The sequence below is a fragment of the Cryptomeria japonica genome, chromosome 8 (assembly GCF_030272615.1).
Source record: "Cryptomeria japonica chromosome 8, Sugi_1.0, whole genome shotgun sequence".
Taxonomy (NCBI): Eukaryota; Viridiplantae; Streptophyta; class Pinopsida; order Cupressales; family Cupressaceae; genus Cryptomeria; species Cryptomeria japonica.
The window spans coordinates 108,852,489-108,872,581 of NC_081412.1; the positions used below are offsets into that span (position 1 = coordinate 108,852,489).

The following is a 20,093-nucleotide window of genomic DNA, read 5'->3' on the forward strand; positions in this document are numbered from 1 at the left end:
TGTAAATCCTAGGGTTTCAATGATCTTGTGTTCATCTTTTACATTGCCGGATTCATCACATATCATAGTTTTAAACATGGTTTTAATCTCTTCATCTCCTAGTTCCTCAATGTTATAGTGAATGTAAATTATGGGGTCTTCAGCATAAACAACTCCCTTAGGAATTTGAGAAAAAGCACCTAAGGTATCATCTTTCTTTGCTACCTTGGGAACTAATTGAAATATGGGCCTAGGTCTTTTTATCACTTCGACAACAGTAGGGTTTGCTATATATTCAATTGCAGAGGTGGATTCCATGATAAAATACCTTTTACTACCTTTAGGATGGATGATTGCTTGGAGTGTTCTTGCCTCTTGCTCGGAATGCCTTAGCTCGGAATCTTCGTGCTCTTCATAGGTTTGAAATCTCAGTGAAATGGAATGGAGCCAAAACCTCAAATTTATAGTATCTTTTCGCCATCTACCACATTAAATGCATGCCGGTTAAGTATTCACTTAACATTGTCTGCTGATAACAAGTAATTTCCAACTTCTTATCTCTAACCAAGGGAATAATAGCACATGTGTCATTAGATTGCCAAACCCTCAAGGAAACTTTTTTCAATTAGATGAAGAACTTCCTGCCGGTGGAGCACTGCTTTGTCCTACCGGTGAAGCATCACTCTATCCTGTTAGTGAAGCATTGATTGGTTCTACCGGTGGAGGAGTATTCCCAATATTTAGATCAGCTTTTCTAATCCATTGTTTTGAGAATTCTTGCTTAACCTCTTCAACTTTTTCTTTGCCTTTCAAGCTAGAACTTTTGTTGTCTATCGGTGATCCTTTACTTCTACAGAATTTTGCAATATGCCCAATTTTGTTACATGCATAACAAGTGACATTATTCTTCTGAATAGCTTTCCCATAACCTATGTTCGTTTGTGTTCTGCATTGATTAGATAGGTGTCCAATTCTTCCACAAACATAACATCTCACATTCATTCTGCAGTTTTCAGAGTTGTGACCAACTTTGTTGCATTTTGAACATTGACCAGTGGGTGTGTTGATATTCTGATAATTTCTAGATCTACATTCATTTTCTCTATGACCATACTTATTACAGTTAAAGCATTTTCCATTGAATTTATAAGCATTAGGTTGTCTTATCGGTTTGCTCTGAGTATTTGCAGTACCGGAGCTTTCACCATCTTCAAAGCCAATTCCAGAAGTGTTACCTTTAGGTTTTTGATTCTTTAGCAAGGTGCCAAATTCCTCTGAGCTTTTTTTGAATTTTTCTTTATGTTGATTTGCAGTTTCTAGTTCTTTTTCTAAGACTTCTTTTTGTCTCATCAGTTCATTGGAGTCATTCTGAGTGTGCATCAGATCTGTCTTCAACATGTCATTTTCATAGCTAAGTCTTGTGTTCTCATTTGCTGCATCACTTAGTCTTCTAGTCAATTCTTCTTCATTCTTCTTCCTATCCTCAATCTCTTTGCAAAATCTCATAGTCATATCCTACATCTCATTCTTTGTTGTCATGTTCTGTTGTTTCAGCTTGCTTATCTGATAATTAAGTGATTCCTTTTCATCATTCTCATTTTGCAACTTTTCACAAAGTTCTCTTCTCTTAATTCTTGCAATAGTAAGATTCTCTTGAAGTGCCTGAATGATATCCTGAGCTACCCTTAAATCATCTTCTAGTTTGATATTTTTCAACTTTTTTGCATCATAGTGTGAAAGAGCTCCTTCAAGTTGCTTCATCATATTTTCCATCTTTACTAGTGTCAAGATCTTCCTCAAGCTGTTAGACTTCTGAAAATAGAGGACCAGGCTCTGATACCAATTGTTAGAAATCCCACAGATACTGAGAGGGGGGGGTGAATCAATATCTAACCGATAATTAGAATTTCTTAACTTAAAACATGCAAAACATATTATAATAGTGTACCAGTATGCAAGAAATAATGTAATAAACAGAATTAAGAACATCCACATGAAAAGCACATCATAACACAAGGATTTAACGAGGAAACCCGGTGTGGGAAAAACCTCGGTGGGATTTGTGACCCACAATATTCACTCACTGGCCAATAAGAGAATATTACTTACAATAGGGGCTTGCACATGCAGGAAGGCCAACTGCCTAGAGCTCACTGCTTAATGGGAAGTCTCACTGACTTACAATGTGGACTATACAAATCCAATATTTTGTACTGCTTTACAATAGCATCTATAATGCCAGATCTAGTACCGGTTGTTGCTCTGCTTCTTACATAAACCCTTCAACCTATATTTCGCATAATAGGTCTGCCTTATATTTTTCTTTTTTGCTCTCTCTTGCTCTACAAAATGTCTACAATGATCTCTTTTATATGTAAGAGTCATTTTACAATTTGCCAAGTCAGCTTACAAAGTTTTTACAATAATAAACAAAATCCTGTCTGCCTCTGTGTCGGTGCCGGTGTCCTGACTACCGGTGTAGAGTGTGATCTGCTGATGCCGGTGCACTAACTTGTTGGTCTAATGCCTTGCTGGTAAAATGCCTTGCCGATGCCATAGGATTGCAAGGTTGCCATCAATGACAAAACCTTCAATCACCTACAATGTCTCATTGGAGTGTTCATATGCCAGTAGAGAATAATTTCATATTCTTGCTGTCCAAAGTAAACATATTAAATGGATACAATATTCCGCTTAAGATATAACAATCCTAGGTGAAAAAATATTACTACAGAATATTTTTTAATTTTTCCCATGGGCCCAAACTATTTAGGGCTAAATTCATAACTTTTAAAAGCCTTTTTGGCCAAAGCCTTTCTCTTAGCATATATGATTCTTTTAGGAAATTGACCCAAAATTCCCATAAGATTCAACTAGGTTTGGTATATATTTAGAGTGGAGATTCCTTTTACAATATGAAAATTAAAAAAAATTAAATTATTTTTTAGGATTTGTTGTAGGCACTTATTTTTTGTTTACAATAAAGTGATTATATATTCTAATGTTATGTTATAGATATAGACATAGGCCAATAAAGTGGCTTTGAAGGTTCCCCACTTGTAGATACTCATAGGTCATTGGGCTAGTGGTCCCCTTGTATTGTTGCTAACGTGTCGCCTTCCCTTGCCAACTAAGATGCTTCTCCTTCATGTGGGCATCATTGTGGTCATAGCCACAACTCTAAATGTGGCCCTCATGATCCATAGGGTTCTCCTCATCACCAACACTATTGTTGGTATCCTTTGCTATGTGGTCAATCTTCTATATTTTAGTATGATCATGGACACTCTAATTGGCTTGACGATAGGAAGTTCCTCCACCTAACCTTGTCATTTCTCATGCCCATGTAGATCTTACTCAAGAAAAAGAAAATTAATTAAATATGATACCATTAAGAACCGGGATTCCATTTTAGATGGATAGATTATCTTAGATGGTTGGGGCCCACCCCATGATAAGGATCCCCTCCTCCTCCTATCTACATAGCCTTGATGACTTAATGGTGTGAACACCTTTTTATTTAGATGGCCCCTTATAAATTACAGCATGTCGGGTAAAATTTTTAGCGTAATTGGTGACATTGACATGACACACCCTCTAATACCATGTGGACTGGGGGGAGAGACTTGACATGACCTCAAGCCTACCACAAGAAGCTCTCACCAATTGAACCAGACCCCAATTCGATATGAACACCTTTTTTATTGTTTAACGATACGACCACTTTTCTTATTATTACTTCTTACTACTATTAGAATATAATACCATTCGACTTATGTTTTAAAAAGATAGATATTATATTTTCAATCTTTAATACAAAATATGACATTATTTATCATTTAAAAAGTCGTATAACCACTACAAACAATGATCAAAAATCAATTGAATTGAGGAAAAAAAAGAAAGACAGACAAAAAGATGAAAATTCTTACAACCTGCCATCTCAAAGTCAATAAAATTCCTCTCCTTCTTGGAAAAATGGAGAAATATCCCGGAAACATCGCTGGTTGCTTGGTGTGAATATGGAAGCGGATTCAGTGCAAGTCGGCAGGAAGATTACACATGCTACAAAAGAGCCCAGCTAGAGATAAATATGATGGTCTTTTCATGACACATTACACCTCCTCTACCACTTAAAAATACACATTTTCGTCATTATATGGCGTGATCTAATCTTTCACTTTTGGAAATATTAGAGATTTTTCTGCAAAATTTCCACAGATTGCTTGACTAAGTGAAGATCCAGAGAGATATTAATCATGGGTTGTCACAAAAGAATGCATTAAGACATGTTAGGTTGAGTTGCCCACAGATTAAATAAAGGATTGCTCAAAAAATTCTATCGTTCATGGAGAATAAGCAGAGTGAAGTAGTAATGGAGAGCAATCAACTAAAGGAAACTACGAGGAAGCTGATATCTGATAGATTTTCGCATCTCACAAAGCTTCCAGAAAATTACATTAGAGCTTCTGGTGAAAGACCAAGACTGCATGAAGTGGTCAATGTATGCACGTCTATACCTGTGGTCGACATGAAAGGTTGGTGGTCGAATAACTCTTCGACTACAAGTCGAAGCCAGGTAGTGAATGATATTGGGCGTGCATGCCAAGAATATGGATTCTTCCAGGTGGGTAGCCTAATGCTTTCAAAATCTTAAGTTTTTTTGGGATGGAATTTATTAAGAGCTGATGTGACATGAATCTAGACTTTTTTTTATGTGATATTATAGCATTTTCTTGAGGGCGAGGAGTTGGGATTCTAGGGATTTATGTAGACTTTAGATCAATAAGAATATAAGTCTAAGTTGACATTTTTTTAGCTAAGAATGTTATTTAGCTAAGAGTGTTATTTGATTTGGGAGTATGTGTTTAGGTTTATATCTTTATGATTGAGAGTGGAAGATTAAGAGAGTATTCATTCCATCAAATTATTTGAACGCAATATTGACTTATTCCTTGATGTATAGAACAATTAACACATCATTAGCCTCATCAAATATATAGATATATTGAAATGAGCTAGAAAATTATCATACCCTTCACTGAAATATTTACTTTCTTTATATCTCATTTAGCTATCTCTACTTTAAAGATCCGTTGACCTATTTGAATATATATGTGGTTTTATTACGATTCTTTATATCTCATTTAGCTATCTCTACTTTTAAAGATCCATTTAACCTATAAAAAGACTCAACTCTATTAGTTGAATTGTTTGAACCACATATAGTTAGTGTGAGGTGGTATACAATTCTGAAATGATGATTTCTGCATTGCTAATTTTTATAGTGAAGCTTCTTAGGCTGGTCTTGTGATTTAAGACTGATCTACCTCGTTCTAATTGATTCAAAAACTATAAATGACTGGTCGTTTTGATTTCTTCAAAAAACTATAAATGACTGGTCGTTTTGATTTCTTCATTCCTTGTTACCCAACATTTCAGTGCAAAGAGTTTGATCTGAAACATTGCAAGTACATATGAGGTCAGATGTTTTAAAAAAAAATGCTACATGGGGGAATATCTTATTTATCAAGTTATTACAATATTTGGTTATGTGTAGATTATAAATCATGATATTCCAGACAGTTTAAGCAAGAAGATGCTTGAAGTTGCAGCTGAGTTTTTTGAGATGCCAATAGAGGATCGAATACAATGGTATTCTGATGACCCTTCACAGACAACTCGGGTGTCCTCAAGCTTCAATATAACCAAGGAAGGGGTTTTGAACTGGAGGGACTACCTCAGACATTACTGTTATCCTTTAGAGGATTATGTTCACACTTGGCCTTCAAACCCTTCTAATTACAGGTAAACCAAATTCATTCACATAGAAAAGACAGATAAATTTTATCTAGTTTCTATCTTACAGTACCATTGTTCATTTTCTTTCACTGGAAGGAACCCATTTCAGAGGTCCCAAGGTTTAAACTCTTGTTGCTATAGATTTTCAGTTTTATAAGCTATAGATTTAAGAATTCAAGCAAGCTCTTCAGACAAGAGTAATATAAAAACAATTTCAACTGCTGTTACAGAGAAGTAGCCAGTGAATACTGCAGGGAGGTAAGGTCATTAGTTCTAAGATTGTTGGAGGCAATATCTGAGAGCTTGGGGCTTGAAACAGACTTCTTGAACAAAGCTATTGGAAGCCATGGACAACATATGTGCTTAAACTACTACCCAAAGTGCCCAGATCCAGAGCTCACATATGGTTTACCACCTCATTCAGATCCAACAGTACTCACAGTTCTTCTTCAAGATGGTGTGCCAGGATTACAAATTTTTAAGAATGGGCAATGGATTGCTGTTAACGCCGTTCCTAATTCTTTTGTAGTAAATGTTGGTGATCAAATAGAGGTATTCATCCATACTTTCTGATTTAATCTTTTTTGAGGTAGAAAAACGTACCCATTGTTTGCTTTCAGCCAGCTTTGAGGTAACCTAAAAGAGTGAAAGGATATCTGGGTTTAACTGATACAAATTCTCCCATTATTTCTCAGCCACAACTAAGTATGAGAATGGGAAGAAAATACCCATGTTGTTCTAGTAATCAACTTCACCATACCATTCACTTTCCAGATATTCTATTGTCCTTTGTTCGACTCTTGTGTGGAGTCATTTTAAAGTTTTTATTCTCTTGACCTTTGTCTCCTTCATTTGATAGTGTAGTCTAGTCTGTAGTCAAGTCCATCTTTACTCTCAATTTTTTGTCATGATCAGGTGGACGTACTTGGTGATTCAGGTGAATTACAAGGGGCATGGTCACTTTTCTATGGTTGTTAAAGGCCCCTAGTCCATGCTGATCTCAAGTTGTCATTTTGATTTGCACTATGGTTGTTAAAGGCCCTAGTGCATGGTCCATGTTGATCTCAAGTTGTCTTTTTGATTTGTACTAGTTGTTTACATATAGTACTATTCTTTGAACATATTTTCAATCTTCTAGATAGTTACATACATAATGATATTTTTATTTTTTATTTTCTATTATATGGTTTATTTGTGATATGAATTGTAGTTAATAATGTGATATTTGTTGTAGGTAATAAGTAATGGGAAATATAAAAGTGTGGTACATCGTGCTGTAGTGAATTCGAATGAAGCAAGAATTTCTATTCCGACATTTTATTTTCCTTCCGAGGATGCAACTATAGAACCTGCACCTGCTTTGGTTGACTTTGAGCCTGCTTTATTTAGAAGTTTCAAATATAAAGAATACTATTCAAAATTTTGGAGCAAAGAATTGGAAGGTAAAAGTTGTTTGGGCTTTTTTAAACATAACGATTCACCACCCATTTGATATTGATTCAATGTAATTTAGATTTTATATTTTATGTTTCAATTGTTGGACAATTTTCATTATTGTAAAACATGTATAATTATAATAATAAATTCCTATATCCTATTTTTATGCACGTTGTATTTAATGTAAAATAAAATATGCAAAATTTCCTTTTTCCATATTGGCGGATTAAATTATGCTTAAAATTATTTAATTGTAGATCAAAATGTTACAATCATACTGGATTCAATTATAATACCTAGACAAAATTATATCTAGATTAGTATAGTATTAAGTTAATGTATTTGTTTAGTTTCTATTTGTGCATGTTATATCTTTAAATGCAACCATTCAACTTGCTTTGTTATAAGGTTTCATTTCACGTGAATGTGGCTTCTATATATATATAATTTACAATCATTATAAGTTTTTGTTTTGTTTGCCCCCTATCTATTATGAAGCTTTATGTATATCTTATGGGGCAGTTTGGTCTTTTGTGGTCTCTTTTTGGCTTAATGCCTCTTTCAGTCTAGACTACTCTTTGCTATGTTGTTAAAGGGTTTTAGGTCCCTTCAAAACCTGTTTTTACCTTAATAAAAAACAAATATTTCTATCAATCTTAATAATTTTAGAAACAATGTAGCAAAGAATAAGAGATAATTAAAAGAACAACTTAAAGAATTTTGATTCATTATTCTAAAAGATTCCACTAGACTTATAAGGACAAAATCTTAAACTCATTTTTTCAAGGACTAACTCATAATGTGCTAGTTCATGGTAAAGTGTGAAGGAGATATTGAAGTATGCTTACAAGATGCATTAAAAAACATATACGAAGAGGTTAAACAATTGATAAAAATTAAAACAAGTTTTATTATATCATTATGTGAAGTGTGAATGGATAAAAAAGATAACATAAATAAAAATATGATATAAAAATTCAATAATTTGTTTTTTCTTGATAATAATATATTGATTTATTAAAATTAAAAGGGAATTACATCACGGTTTTCATCTACATCCAAAGAAACATCCATTAAAGCCCACCACAACCACCAAAACTAAATCAAAAACATCCTTGCAGTCATTGCCCTCAACAAAACCCTACCCACCAAACTTGAGCTTTTAGCCAAAATTTCGCTCGTAAAACAATTCAAACTTTTAATAGAAAAAACTACCCCATCATTCTGTACATTTCTAAAAACTTTAAAATAATTTAGGGCATGGATAAACCCAAGAAATAAAATAGAAGCTCAAACAATTTCTGCCAATAGTATCAAAAGAGGAAATTGTCTATTTCTAGATGTGCTTGGGTCGCCATCATCCTGTTACAAGTGTGGTTGTCGTTGCACCAAAAGATCGGCCTATTAATGCCTGATACAATTACTAGACTTATAGAATCCATAGGAGGTGGTTAAGCCATGTAACAAACTTGAGCGTTGTGCTGCACAACACAAGGAGACCAAGGACACACACCTTGCAACAATCCCCCCAGTGCAACTGAGGGGTTTGAACCTATGACCAAGCTCTAATACCACTTGTTACAAGTGCAATTGTTGTTGAACCAAAAGATCAACCTGTTAATGCTCGATACAACCACTAGACTTATAGAATCCACAAGTGGCGGTTAAGCCATGTCATAAACCCGAGCATTGTGCTACACAACACAAGAAGACCAAGGGTGCACACCTTGCAACACATCCCTTTGTTCATCCGCTGCTTTCCTATTCCTTGGTCGAAGTACCCTCCGCCCTAGTCCTTCCACTTCTGCCTTTGCCATCTCGCTCATCACCTCCAATTCCTTAATCTGTACAAAGATTTTTAAAGCCTCCTAGCCATGCTTGGCTTCTTCTCTTCGATGCACTTGACACAGACCTTTTGGCCACTATACTAAGGGGATTCAATCACCACGAGGGCCCTCCTCTTCATCTTTCATCCCCTCCCGAAAATTGAAGCCTTTTCTCGGTACTACCCATTCAAGAAAGGAATCCATTCCTTCTAGGGAATCTTTGTGTACAATTGTCTCCATGACCATCCTCACCATGCCTTCCGACTCCCCCACATCTAAACCCCACACCATGATCAATGAGTAGACATCCATATTGGTCTTGTACTTGTGCCTCACCAAGTTAAATGCCTTGCCCAGAACTAAAAGCACACATTGCACTAATTGGTCATCATTGAAGAGGAACATTCCTCTTAGTCATCTTTTACAGACCTCCCCAAAGAAAGGACACAATTGTCTGTTTGTCCTTAAGGTAAATTTGGCCTCCATTGATTTACTGTTGCAATAGTTATGCCACCCTACACTTTGGCTCACATCGTCTTCACCACAAAGCTTCTATACACCCCACTCAACTCTTTCACAACCCAGAAAAGATGCCAAAGTCTCTCAAAAAAAGATGAGCACTAAATATGGTGTATCTCCTTACACAAATATTCATTAATACTTTGCAAGTTCGCAATACTCTGTCATTGAGTTTCATATCACATCACTTAGTTGTATATTAATTGCACTCGGGCTTTGAGATATATGACTAAAGCTTTGACCATCAACTTTTAAGACTTTAAAATTCATCTAAGGAAAGTTGCCCAAAATATTCAAATTTAAATTCACCAACCTCATTAAAGGATAATGCTGATTTTGATAAGTTGTTTGCCTCCCATGCTACCTCCATATTTCTCGATCATCTAACATGACTAATTTGGAAATCTTTGAACCCCACTAATTCTTCCACTATCTTGGAGATTAAATTTTGTAGATGCCATGCATCAATCTTCCCCTTCATGATTGCCTATATTATTATGAGGGAATCGCCTTCCAAGTGAAGCTTCATCACCCCCAGCTTCTTTCCCATTCTAACAGCCATTAATGTTGCTAGTGCTTCTGTAACATTATTTTTAAAGTGCTTGGTAAATTTTTTAATGTGACTGGTGATGCTAGCACAATATAATAATTCAATATTATAATTATAAATGTTTTACAATAATGAAAATTGTCCAATAATAGATTTAAAAAATTGTCAATTGAAACATATAATATAGAATCTAAAATTGTACATTGAATCAAATATCAAATGGGTGGTGAATCATTATGTTTAAAAAAGTCCAAGCAACTTTTACCTTTCAATTCTTTTCTCCAAAGTTTTGAATAGTATTCTTTATATTTGAAACTTTTAAATAAACCAGGAACCTCATAATCAACCAATGTAGGTGCAAGTGCTATAATTTCATCGTACCTACATTTGCATTGGTTGATTCTAAGCTTCCTGCTTTATTTAAAAGTTTCAAATATAAAGAATACTATTCAAAAATTTGGAGCAAAGAATTGGAAGGTAAAAGTTGTTTGGACTTTTTTAAACATAATGTTTCGCCGACCATTTGATATTGATTCAATGTAATTTTAGATTCTATATTTTATGTTTCAATTGACAATTTCTTAAATCTATTGTTGGATAATTTTCATTATTGTAAAAAATCTATAATTATAATATTTAATTCCTATATCCTATTTTCATGTATGTTGTATTTAATGTAAAATGAAATATGTAAAATTCCTTTTTCCGTATTGGTGGACTTAATTATGTTTAATATTATTTAGTTGTAGATCAAAATTCTATAATCATACTAGATTCAATTATAATATCTAGACAAAATTATATCTATAATATTAAGTTAATGCATTTGTTTAGTCTCTATTTGTGCATATTATATCTTTAAATTCAACCATTCAACTTTCTTTGTTTTTAATAATATATATTTTTAATGAATTTCAAAATATTACTAGAATTTGATTTCATTTTCATCAAATAAAATATAAATGTTTTGTATATTCTTTTTTTAAAAGCTTAATAAGTCTAATTTAGAAAAAAAAATGTTTTAATAAATCCAATATATTTAAATAAAATGAGTCTTTTCCAAAACAATACAACCAGAAAATTTTCAAGGTAATTACGTGAAATTAGTTTTCAAGGAGGTATACTAATGAAATCTAATCTTAATTGTTTTATTTTAACACCAAAATAGATTAATAAGAAAGAATCTAGTTGAATAAGAATAAAATCACATCACATCTAAATAAATTAATAATAGAAAGTAATGTTCATTAATACTATTTTTAACTTAAATTACTACGTAATTATATCATTCATGTTAAAATAGAATCTATTTTTTATAAATGATATTGATAAATATTACATTACATTAATAGATTTATAGACTAACATCATTATAGTACACATACAAGTTATAAGGTTTCATTTTATATATATATATATATATATATATATATATATATATATATATATATATATATATTTCATCTACAATTATTAGAAGTCTTTTAGTTGCGTCTATTTGGACAAAAGTGTTGACATGTCTATTACTCATTATCAACTCAAATAAAATTCAATTAAAAAATTGTCTCAAAATAAAATAAAATAAAATTTTAAATAGAATTTAATGATTCCAAGTCTTTGACTATTGGTTCTCAACATGTAGACTTCTCAATAGTTTGTTGTGGATATTATTTTCACAAAAATAAATAAAAATAAAACATTTTCTTAGAGTCAATAAAATATGGTTAGATTTGAAAATAATAATAATTTTAAACATTCAAACTTAAACGAACTCTCCACAATCTACAATAAAATTACATTTATTCATGCTAGACTAATTTTCCTCATTTGATATTTAATATTATGATGTTTTTCTTTGGATTTTGAATTTGATGAAAAAAATTAAAAATAGAAGGTTAGAAAGTTAAAAAATTTGTCAAATTAACACATATATTAGTAATATAACATCATCAATCCTTATAAAAAATACAAAAGACGAGTGCAAGGTTAATAGAAATTAAAGATTACAAAAAATTACACAAATAATCCTAAGAATGACATAAATTTCATGACATTTCATAATAAAAAAAGAAGTTCAAAATTATCTTATAATTTTCAAGGTTATATAACATTATAATAGTATATAAAATTATATTAAGACCCAATTCATTAAATAAATAATTAAAATAATATAATTATTATAAAAACTAATAATTAAAACATATAATTATAATAACAAATATCTCTATCAATCTTAATAATTTTAGAAACAATGTAGCAAAGACTAAAAGATAAATTATTATATCAAAAGATTTCTAATTCAAATTTGTTAAATGTATAATTAGAAAGTTGTAGATTGTTACCTTAAATTTAATTTAAGGGAAAAACTTATTTAAAGGTAAAAGTACAAAGTCGTGTCACACTTTTATAAAAGAAACAACCAACACTAATCTAATTTTTTTATTTTAAATCACTAGAAAGTGACACACTTGTTTTGAATTTTGAAATGATGTAAACTAATGAAATATATATTTTATATAAAATTATATGAATATCATTATTTGCAAAATAGACACTATAATTTGATTGCCGATAAAATATTGAAAAATTAAAGTAAAATAGAATGTCACTCTTTATATAGTAAATTTTATTTTTTTCCTTCAATTTTTAGTTTATTTATAATATTAAACTTTAGTACATAGATTTTTTTTTTCCCATTTTGATAAATATATTTTTAAATTAATTTAAAAATTTGTGTTCATTAAAAGCGCATTTATTTCCTTGGGATTCTACCTTTTGTCTAAACTATTTATCTAAAATAGAAAAATAATTACATCATCTTGATATATAATCTTTTCTTTCCCGCATCAAATTTTATTTCTTAAGAATAATAAATTTAACTATTTTTCTTTGATAAGATAATCAACCTTATATTTTGGTGTTGATGACCTACTTTTAGTAAAACTAAAAAATAAGTAAAAAAACTAATTAAAATATTTATTTTGAAATCTACAATTATAGATCTATAAAATAATGTATATATACATACGTAAATACATGTATGTATGTATGTATATTTTTGTGTATATATATAAATATATGTATATATATAAATATATGTATATATATATATATATATATATATGCATATATAAGTATATATGTATGTATGTATGTATATGTATATATACATATATATGCATACATAATATGTATATATACATATATATGCATATATAATATGTATATATCTACACACACACATGCACAAATTGTTAGGGATGTTAGTGGTGTTGGCGTGTGTTTTGACACACCCACCAACAGTCAGGTAGTTTATGCAAATACTCACCACCTCTCCTAAAAAGTAACAAGTTTGGAAGAACTCACTACCCCAAGGTCTCTATAGTCGCATCTCGACAGTGATGGATAGCTCAATGGTTGATGTGGTTATACCTGTAAAGGGGCTTGCTGGTTAGAGCTAAATCTCGCTGGTTTACGGACAATTGCACTTCCTCTTTTTTTTGTATTTTTATGATTTAAGATTCTTTGGTGAAATAAAATGTGAAGCGTAAGGGAAACAAGAAAATAACAATAAAGATCAATACAATGACATATTAACAAACTATGCAATTAGTTCCCTGCAATCCAAGCAATTATCAAATATTATCCAAGTTAGCATTCAACAACGAACCTCCAGAAAACCTGCAAAATCATCAATTTCGCAAATCTGTGGAAATAAAATCATCAACAATATGGCCTATCCTAGTAATTCTCATACACCACTGATGTGCACAATATGATTTATAAAATGATAGACAAAAAGATTAAACCACGTTGCTAACTCAAAACAATAGACATTACTAGATTACACAGAACAATTTGGTAGAATATAAACGTAGGTCAGGAAATCTACAAGCTTCTTTTCATATTAATCTCCATGAATGTATAACAAAAATAACTCAAACTTCTTGACAATCTGCAAAATACTCTAAAATCTCTAAAATAGGCCACGAATCATCAATTTGGGACCCCTACAAATGAATCCAACTTCTCAATTTATAGAAGCTCTTCACCCTATTATTTAGGAAATAACTCTACCCTAAATTAAGAACTAAAATTAGGAGTCGCAGTTAACTTGCAAGTTTCTGCCTGGACACTCCACTTAACAACTACAAAATGGACGTTGCATGAGCACTACAAAGACCATGCTGGGTGAGCCATGTTTTCGTAATCATGCAGGATTTCTTTCAAAACTAGAACTTGGGTAGGAGCAGTAGTAGAAGAAAAAGCTTTGCTATCTTTAGCAATTGTGTGCTTAACTTTTTATTTCTTAGTAAAAGTCTTATAATTTTCAATTATGCATGCAACTGCTTGGACTGGCGGATTGGCTACATGCTTAATTCTAAATTTATATTTCTTCAAAGCCTCATTTGCATGTGCTCCTTGTTCCTCTAACTCCTTTACCGTATCTGCCACCTCTTGGCACTGAGTAATAAGCTGTTTGTATCTATCCATAAGGCTGACATCAAACTGGGTAGTAGGTCCTAGGTTTTTTGCCTCATACGCATCCCAATTATTCAAGACTTGTTGTTGGTCCATTATTCTAGTGTCAACTATTTTGAGGCCAAAAGGCCCTAGTACATTTGTCACAAAATTCTCATATGACAAAATCTCCTTGAGGAGAGGGTCTCGAATGTTAGTCATCTCCTTGATATACTGCTGATACATCTCTATTTTCAGCTCCAAAATGTATATGTAGGACTGTAAATTCTCACAATTGTCCCCTCCTAAGAGGTCTTCTTTTACTATCAGCTCTTCTCCTAACCGTAGTATCCTTTTCAAAATTCAGAGTTGTTTATTAAAGGTTTTATCCTTCTGCTCCTATTGTGTGGAGTAGGTTGCCAAAGCTCCACACACCTGTACCGCCTTACGGTATATTTCCATTATATTATGTAGAAACAATCTAATCTTGGCCACATTTACCTGAGTCCAAGATTTGGCAGCCGCAGCTACTCATCTCACCTCTAGTAGTGCCTTTACCTCTCCCTCTGGCAATCACGAGGTTGAAGGTAGGTCATCCATTCTACAAGAGTCCAAAGGTTTACACATTTCTATCAAGAGCTATTTATACTGCCCAAGCTGCACCTTAAGCTCCATATTTGAGGTGTGCTCCTTTTCCACGCGCCCTCTGACAACGCTTGTGGCTAGCTCCAAGGTATCTAGTTCTCCCCACTTGGGTTGCTTACCTAGGTTTATTTGTGATATTTAGTATTTGGGAGAAGCTTTTCCCTCGGCCTACGATGGAACTGGCACATCTGCAATCACTTCACCAGAACTAGTTTTTGACAGGTGATGAACCGTCTTCAGCTTCTTAACCTTTGGTGGTTCCTCGATAATTGCTTGTTGTAGAGTAACCTTGGGGAGCTATGCTTTTCTCTTTTTCTTTTCAAAGGTAAACTCCAGCCATTGTGGTATATCTTTAGCTTTATCACCTTGATGTGATACAATATCTGCAGTTATGACATGAACATCTTCCTGCTCTTCCGCTTCAGCTCTTACTTCGGCTCTTGTTTGCCTAGGATCTTGGAATGATGCAATCTGGTGGGCTAGGTTAGCTTGGAGAGCTTGTTGTTTGTGTAATTCTCCTAGCTTACCACTGACCTCCTCATTGAATGCCATTTCTTCATCGCTTGGCTCCATCTCTGCTTGCCTGACTGCTATATCATTAAGAAGGTCTCTTGATCTTGAGGAGTTAGAATCAACCTTTCATTCAAGATGTCTTCTACCTCACCCCCTTCTTGTTTTCTCCCTAGCAGCCATTATTTCTCAAAATCCTCCTCTTCTTGATCAAAGTCAGACTCAATGTTTCTAACTTTTACCTCCTCAGTAGCGGATGTGTAACCTTGCACTTTGGGCTGCCCTGTAGATACATTAACTAATGGTGGTGTAGAAGTAGTGGTGCCTGAAGCACTTGTTGTACCTATGGAAGGTGGCTGAGCGAGTACCTCCTTAGTGACTTCTACTTTCTCTTATTGTCCAGTGGGTACCCTCTCTTGCAGTGTGGCCTATAGTTGTCCTTGGTGGGAGAACTTTGGCTCAAGTGGCACTGCACCCAATCCATCGGTCACCCCTAGGTCTACAACCTTCTTCAACAGTTCAAAATCCTTCATCTTTTCTTGGAGTTTCTTCAACAAGTCCTCAGTGCTTTCTTGAGGCTTGTCTTCCTCACCTGGGTCAGTGGAGGTATTCTACCTTGAGGCTGACCTTGTCTTTCGAGCATACTCCTTATGACCTCTTGACTGAGGTACCTCTGAGGTGGATTCCTTTTGCTTTGTTTTTGATACGCTAGGCCTTACCCTCTGGCTTAACCATTGTTTAGTCCTATTGATGACCGCCTGAGTTACCTTCTCCATATTTGTATCCTCAGTTGCAGACCACTTTATTGGGGAGAAGGGCCTCTTATCTATACCCAATTCTCTATAGACTAGATCAAGTAACTCTTTGTCATCCCTCAAGTCTTTAGGGAGGTTAGTCTCAATACCAAAATCTCTTACCTGTGGGACAGATAACCTATTATAGTTCTTTTCCTTGACCTCAAAACTGTTTTGTAAGTGCCCAAAAATCTTCCAGGTTGGGCCTGTGCCCTTTATATGCCTTAGGCATAGCTTGTTTGAGTTTCCCGTAGGGATCATAAAACTCCCTAGCATGATCGTATTCCTTCAAGTTTAGATCTTGAAGCTCTTGTTCCGCCAACTTTGCCACTTGTATCTTGGAACATGTGAAGTATCCAATAGATACCGAGAAATCAATTCTTATTTTATGCTTTGATGACAGCAATGATTGGAGGCCTACAAGCTACCTTACATATTCCAGCAAAATCACCCTATCGTTGTAATAACAAGGCAGCAACATTGGATTCCCTGTGAATCCACTAACCCTGATGTAAGTGGAGTGTGGGTTTTGAATGAACTAACATGCCCACTCCTGGATGATAGCCATGGCCTCTGGGCTAATCCGATATCCTGCATCTCCTGTCAATTTGATGATTATTGGGAAAAAAAAGGCATCATTAACCCTCTTGAAATGCACCTTAGAATTAGCTAGAGTGAGTTGGGAATAATACTCCCATATCCTCTTCTGTCCTTCCTACTCTCCCAATTGTCCTTCCACCTGTAGGCTTGGGAATTTTCCATCTCTGGCAGCTACCCAGATGACATATGATGTGAAGAAGAATTTTTGTGTGTGCTACACCTCTTTCATCTGCCTACAAATATTATTACAAAGGATTTGCAGCCAGTCAAAGTATTGTTTCCCTATCAAAATGGTGGTCATGAAATGGAACATCTAGGGATGGAAGTGCTTGCAGTCTGGCTTGCCAAAGGCCCTACTGAGCATGATGATTAAATCTCTTTGAGGCTCTTTGAAGTTCGCCCTTAGGATCTCTATTGCCTTGAGCCCTGTCTTTCTTTCTTCTTCTAACCAGTTTGCATTCATATGCCTTTTGTTGGCCGATGTCTTGTCATTCCATGCCTTCAAGGGTCTTCTTCGGTCAACAAAAATGCTTCCTCTCTGGTTGGAATTCTAAAGATGAAACCAAGCATATCTGGAGACAAGTCTATGACTATCCTTCCCTGTGCATATGTGCATTTTCTAGTTTCTGGATTGTAAAATGGTGCAATGGACATTATGAATTTTGGTGCTTGTATTGACTGTGGGAAAATAGTGGCTTCAACTAAGCCGGACCTCTTAATTCTTCGGTTGAGGGCCTCTAGAGTAGATTTATCCAATTGAACCCTGATATCTTCAATTTCGATGTGGCTGATTTTCGTATCGATAACCCATGTGATTTGATCCTCCATCTTTAAAACATATACCTGTCCTTGGTAATGATACTTCATGGTGGTTGGGAGTCTATCAATTTATTTGCCTCTTTTGTTGGAGGATGAGTCCATCTAACCACTTGAACCTATAGGCAAAACACAAATCTTTAGTCCTGAATACTAAACATAAATTTTGATTCACTTCAGGACTTCGGGGTCTTGGGGTAAGCACAAAGGGAGAAGGCTCAGAACTCCGGGGTTCTGAGGTGGAGTCTATAAAACCTCCCAGAACTCCGAGGATCTGGGGTTCTGAGCTCCTGGTTTGGGGAAATCTGGAACTCCGAGGATCCAGGGTTTCGAGGTGGAATGGCAGGTCGACACTCGAAACTCTAGGTATCTAGGGTGGAATGGAAGGGGCACCCAGAACTCCGGGGATCCAGGGTTTTGAGTGGGAAAACTAGGGCATGCCCAAAAAAAAAAAAAACACGAAAAACAAAGAACAAAAAGGAAATCTAATCTAGAAAAACATCACAAGGAGAGAAAATTCACCAACTTGGTGAATCAAAAACCCAACAAATGCCAAGAGAGAGCTCGGAAGTCCAGAGTTTCATGGCTTGGGGTTAGGGAGGAGAAGCTTTGAATGCACAAATGAACTCAAAAATCTCATCATCTCTTATATATAGCCTCCCAAATCCTTTCGTACGAAAACCATAAACACAATCCTAGGACTTCGGGGTCCCAGGGTTCTGAGGTTGATAGAAAGCACAAGAATTAAAACCACCTCTGGACTCTGGGACTCTGGAGTTCCGAGGCCAAAAGACCCACGACCTCAGGACTCCGGAGTTTCGAGGTCGGAACAATAAGGACCTCAGGACTCTGGGACTCTAGAGTTCCGAGGTCGGAACAAAAAGGGACCTTAGGCCTCCGGAGTCCCGAGGTAAAACCAAAAAGAAGAAAAAAAAAAGAAAAAAGAAAGGGGGGTCCATATTTTGACTCAAGGAGACTAAATAGGGACACAGATATGCAAGGCATAACAAATGGTGACTGTCTGGGAAAAATGACTATAGGCAATTTAGAATTTCAGAATCTCTGGTTAATCTGACACTTAAGGCTATCATCATTCAAAAGGATGTTTAAGAGTAGAAGATGAGTAATTGATGAACAAACAACCAAGATGAGGAATAGACATGATCAACCCTTAAGTGTGTGCGTGTGATTTGTTACTCCATCATTTCAATAATGTAGATAGTCAGAGGAAACTAGGCGCAAGCTACATAGGTGAAGTCATTAATTGTGTTTCATGCAAGGTTATCCTGGGCATAGCTCTACTACCAGTCAGGCATCTATAGCCCCAATAGAGATACCTCTGGCCTTCATCAAGTAGTGCTCCACTGCCAGCTAGGCGTCCATAGTCCTGGTGGAGGTTACTTGAAACACCCATTTGAGTTGCTTAAGAGGATCATTTTTCTCTCTCTCTTTTTTTTTTCTCTTTTTTTTTCTCTCTTTTCTTTTCTCTTTTTTTTTTTTGAAAACATTATAGGATATAGAGAATGACTTCTTTCTTCAATAATCTTTTAAGCAACTTTCAAGCATTGAAGTTCGATAACTGGGTTGGGAGCCATGGTGAATAACATGAAATGCCTTGACTTCGGATTTTTCACTTGATACCTAATTTATCTGCTATCTCACAAAACCTTTCTGATGTATCTTAATGTGACATTAGTGTTGAGTTTATCAAGCTAGCCTTTTCCAAATTGAAAGTCAAAAACTTGCATCATATTTAAATGATTATATACCACTTTGAATGAGTTTAGACAAAGGTTTCAAACTCAACCAAATGACAATGAAATCATAAATATAGAGAGTCAAAGTCTCTCAGAATTTAGCAAGATGTTATACAAAGGATACCTACTTCCTTTTAGAATCTTCAAGAACAAAACATATACCCCGACCCAACAAACAAAAGAACAAACAAGCAAAGAAAACAAAAACAAAAGGGAAAACACACAACAAGGACAACCAAAAAGAAAACAACTAACTACTATATACAACAGGTCAAGCTATATTGAGGATTTAATCAAAGTAGTGCTTGAGGAACTGACCATTAACGAGCAATGGTACCAGTTCTCTAGTCAATGAGCTCAACCTAAAAGTGTTCTCGCCTAGAATTTCAGCTATTTG

At 34.5% G+C, this 20,093-nt stretch overlaps 1 protein-coding gene across 1 annotated transcript; it reads left to right on the top strand.

The window, feature by feature from the left end:
• Positions 1 to 4,155: 4,155 nt before the first annotated feature.
• Positions 4,156 to 7,386, top strand: LOC131062440 (protein DMR6-LIKE OXYGENASE 2). Its single transcript, XM_057996106.2, has 4 exons — positions 4,156 to 4,606; positions 5,540 to 5,787; positions 6,012 to 6,333; positions 7,016 to 7,386. The coding sequence occupies exons 1-4, from the start codon at positions 4,328 to 4,330 to the stop codon at positions 7,271 to 7,273; spliced, it is 1,107 nt and encodes a 368-aa protein (XP_057852089.2). The 5' UTR covers positions 4,156 to 4,327; the 3' UTR covers positions 7,274 to 7,386.
• Positions 7,387 to 20,093: the final 12,707 nt, after the last annotated feature.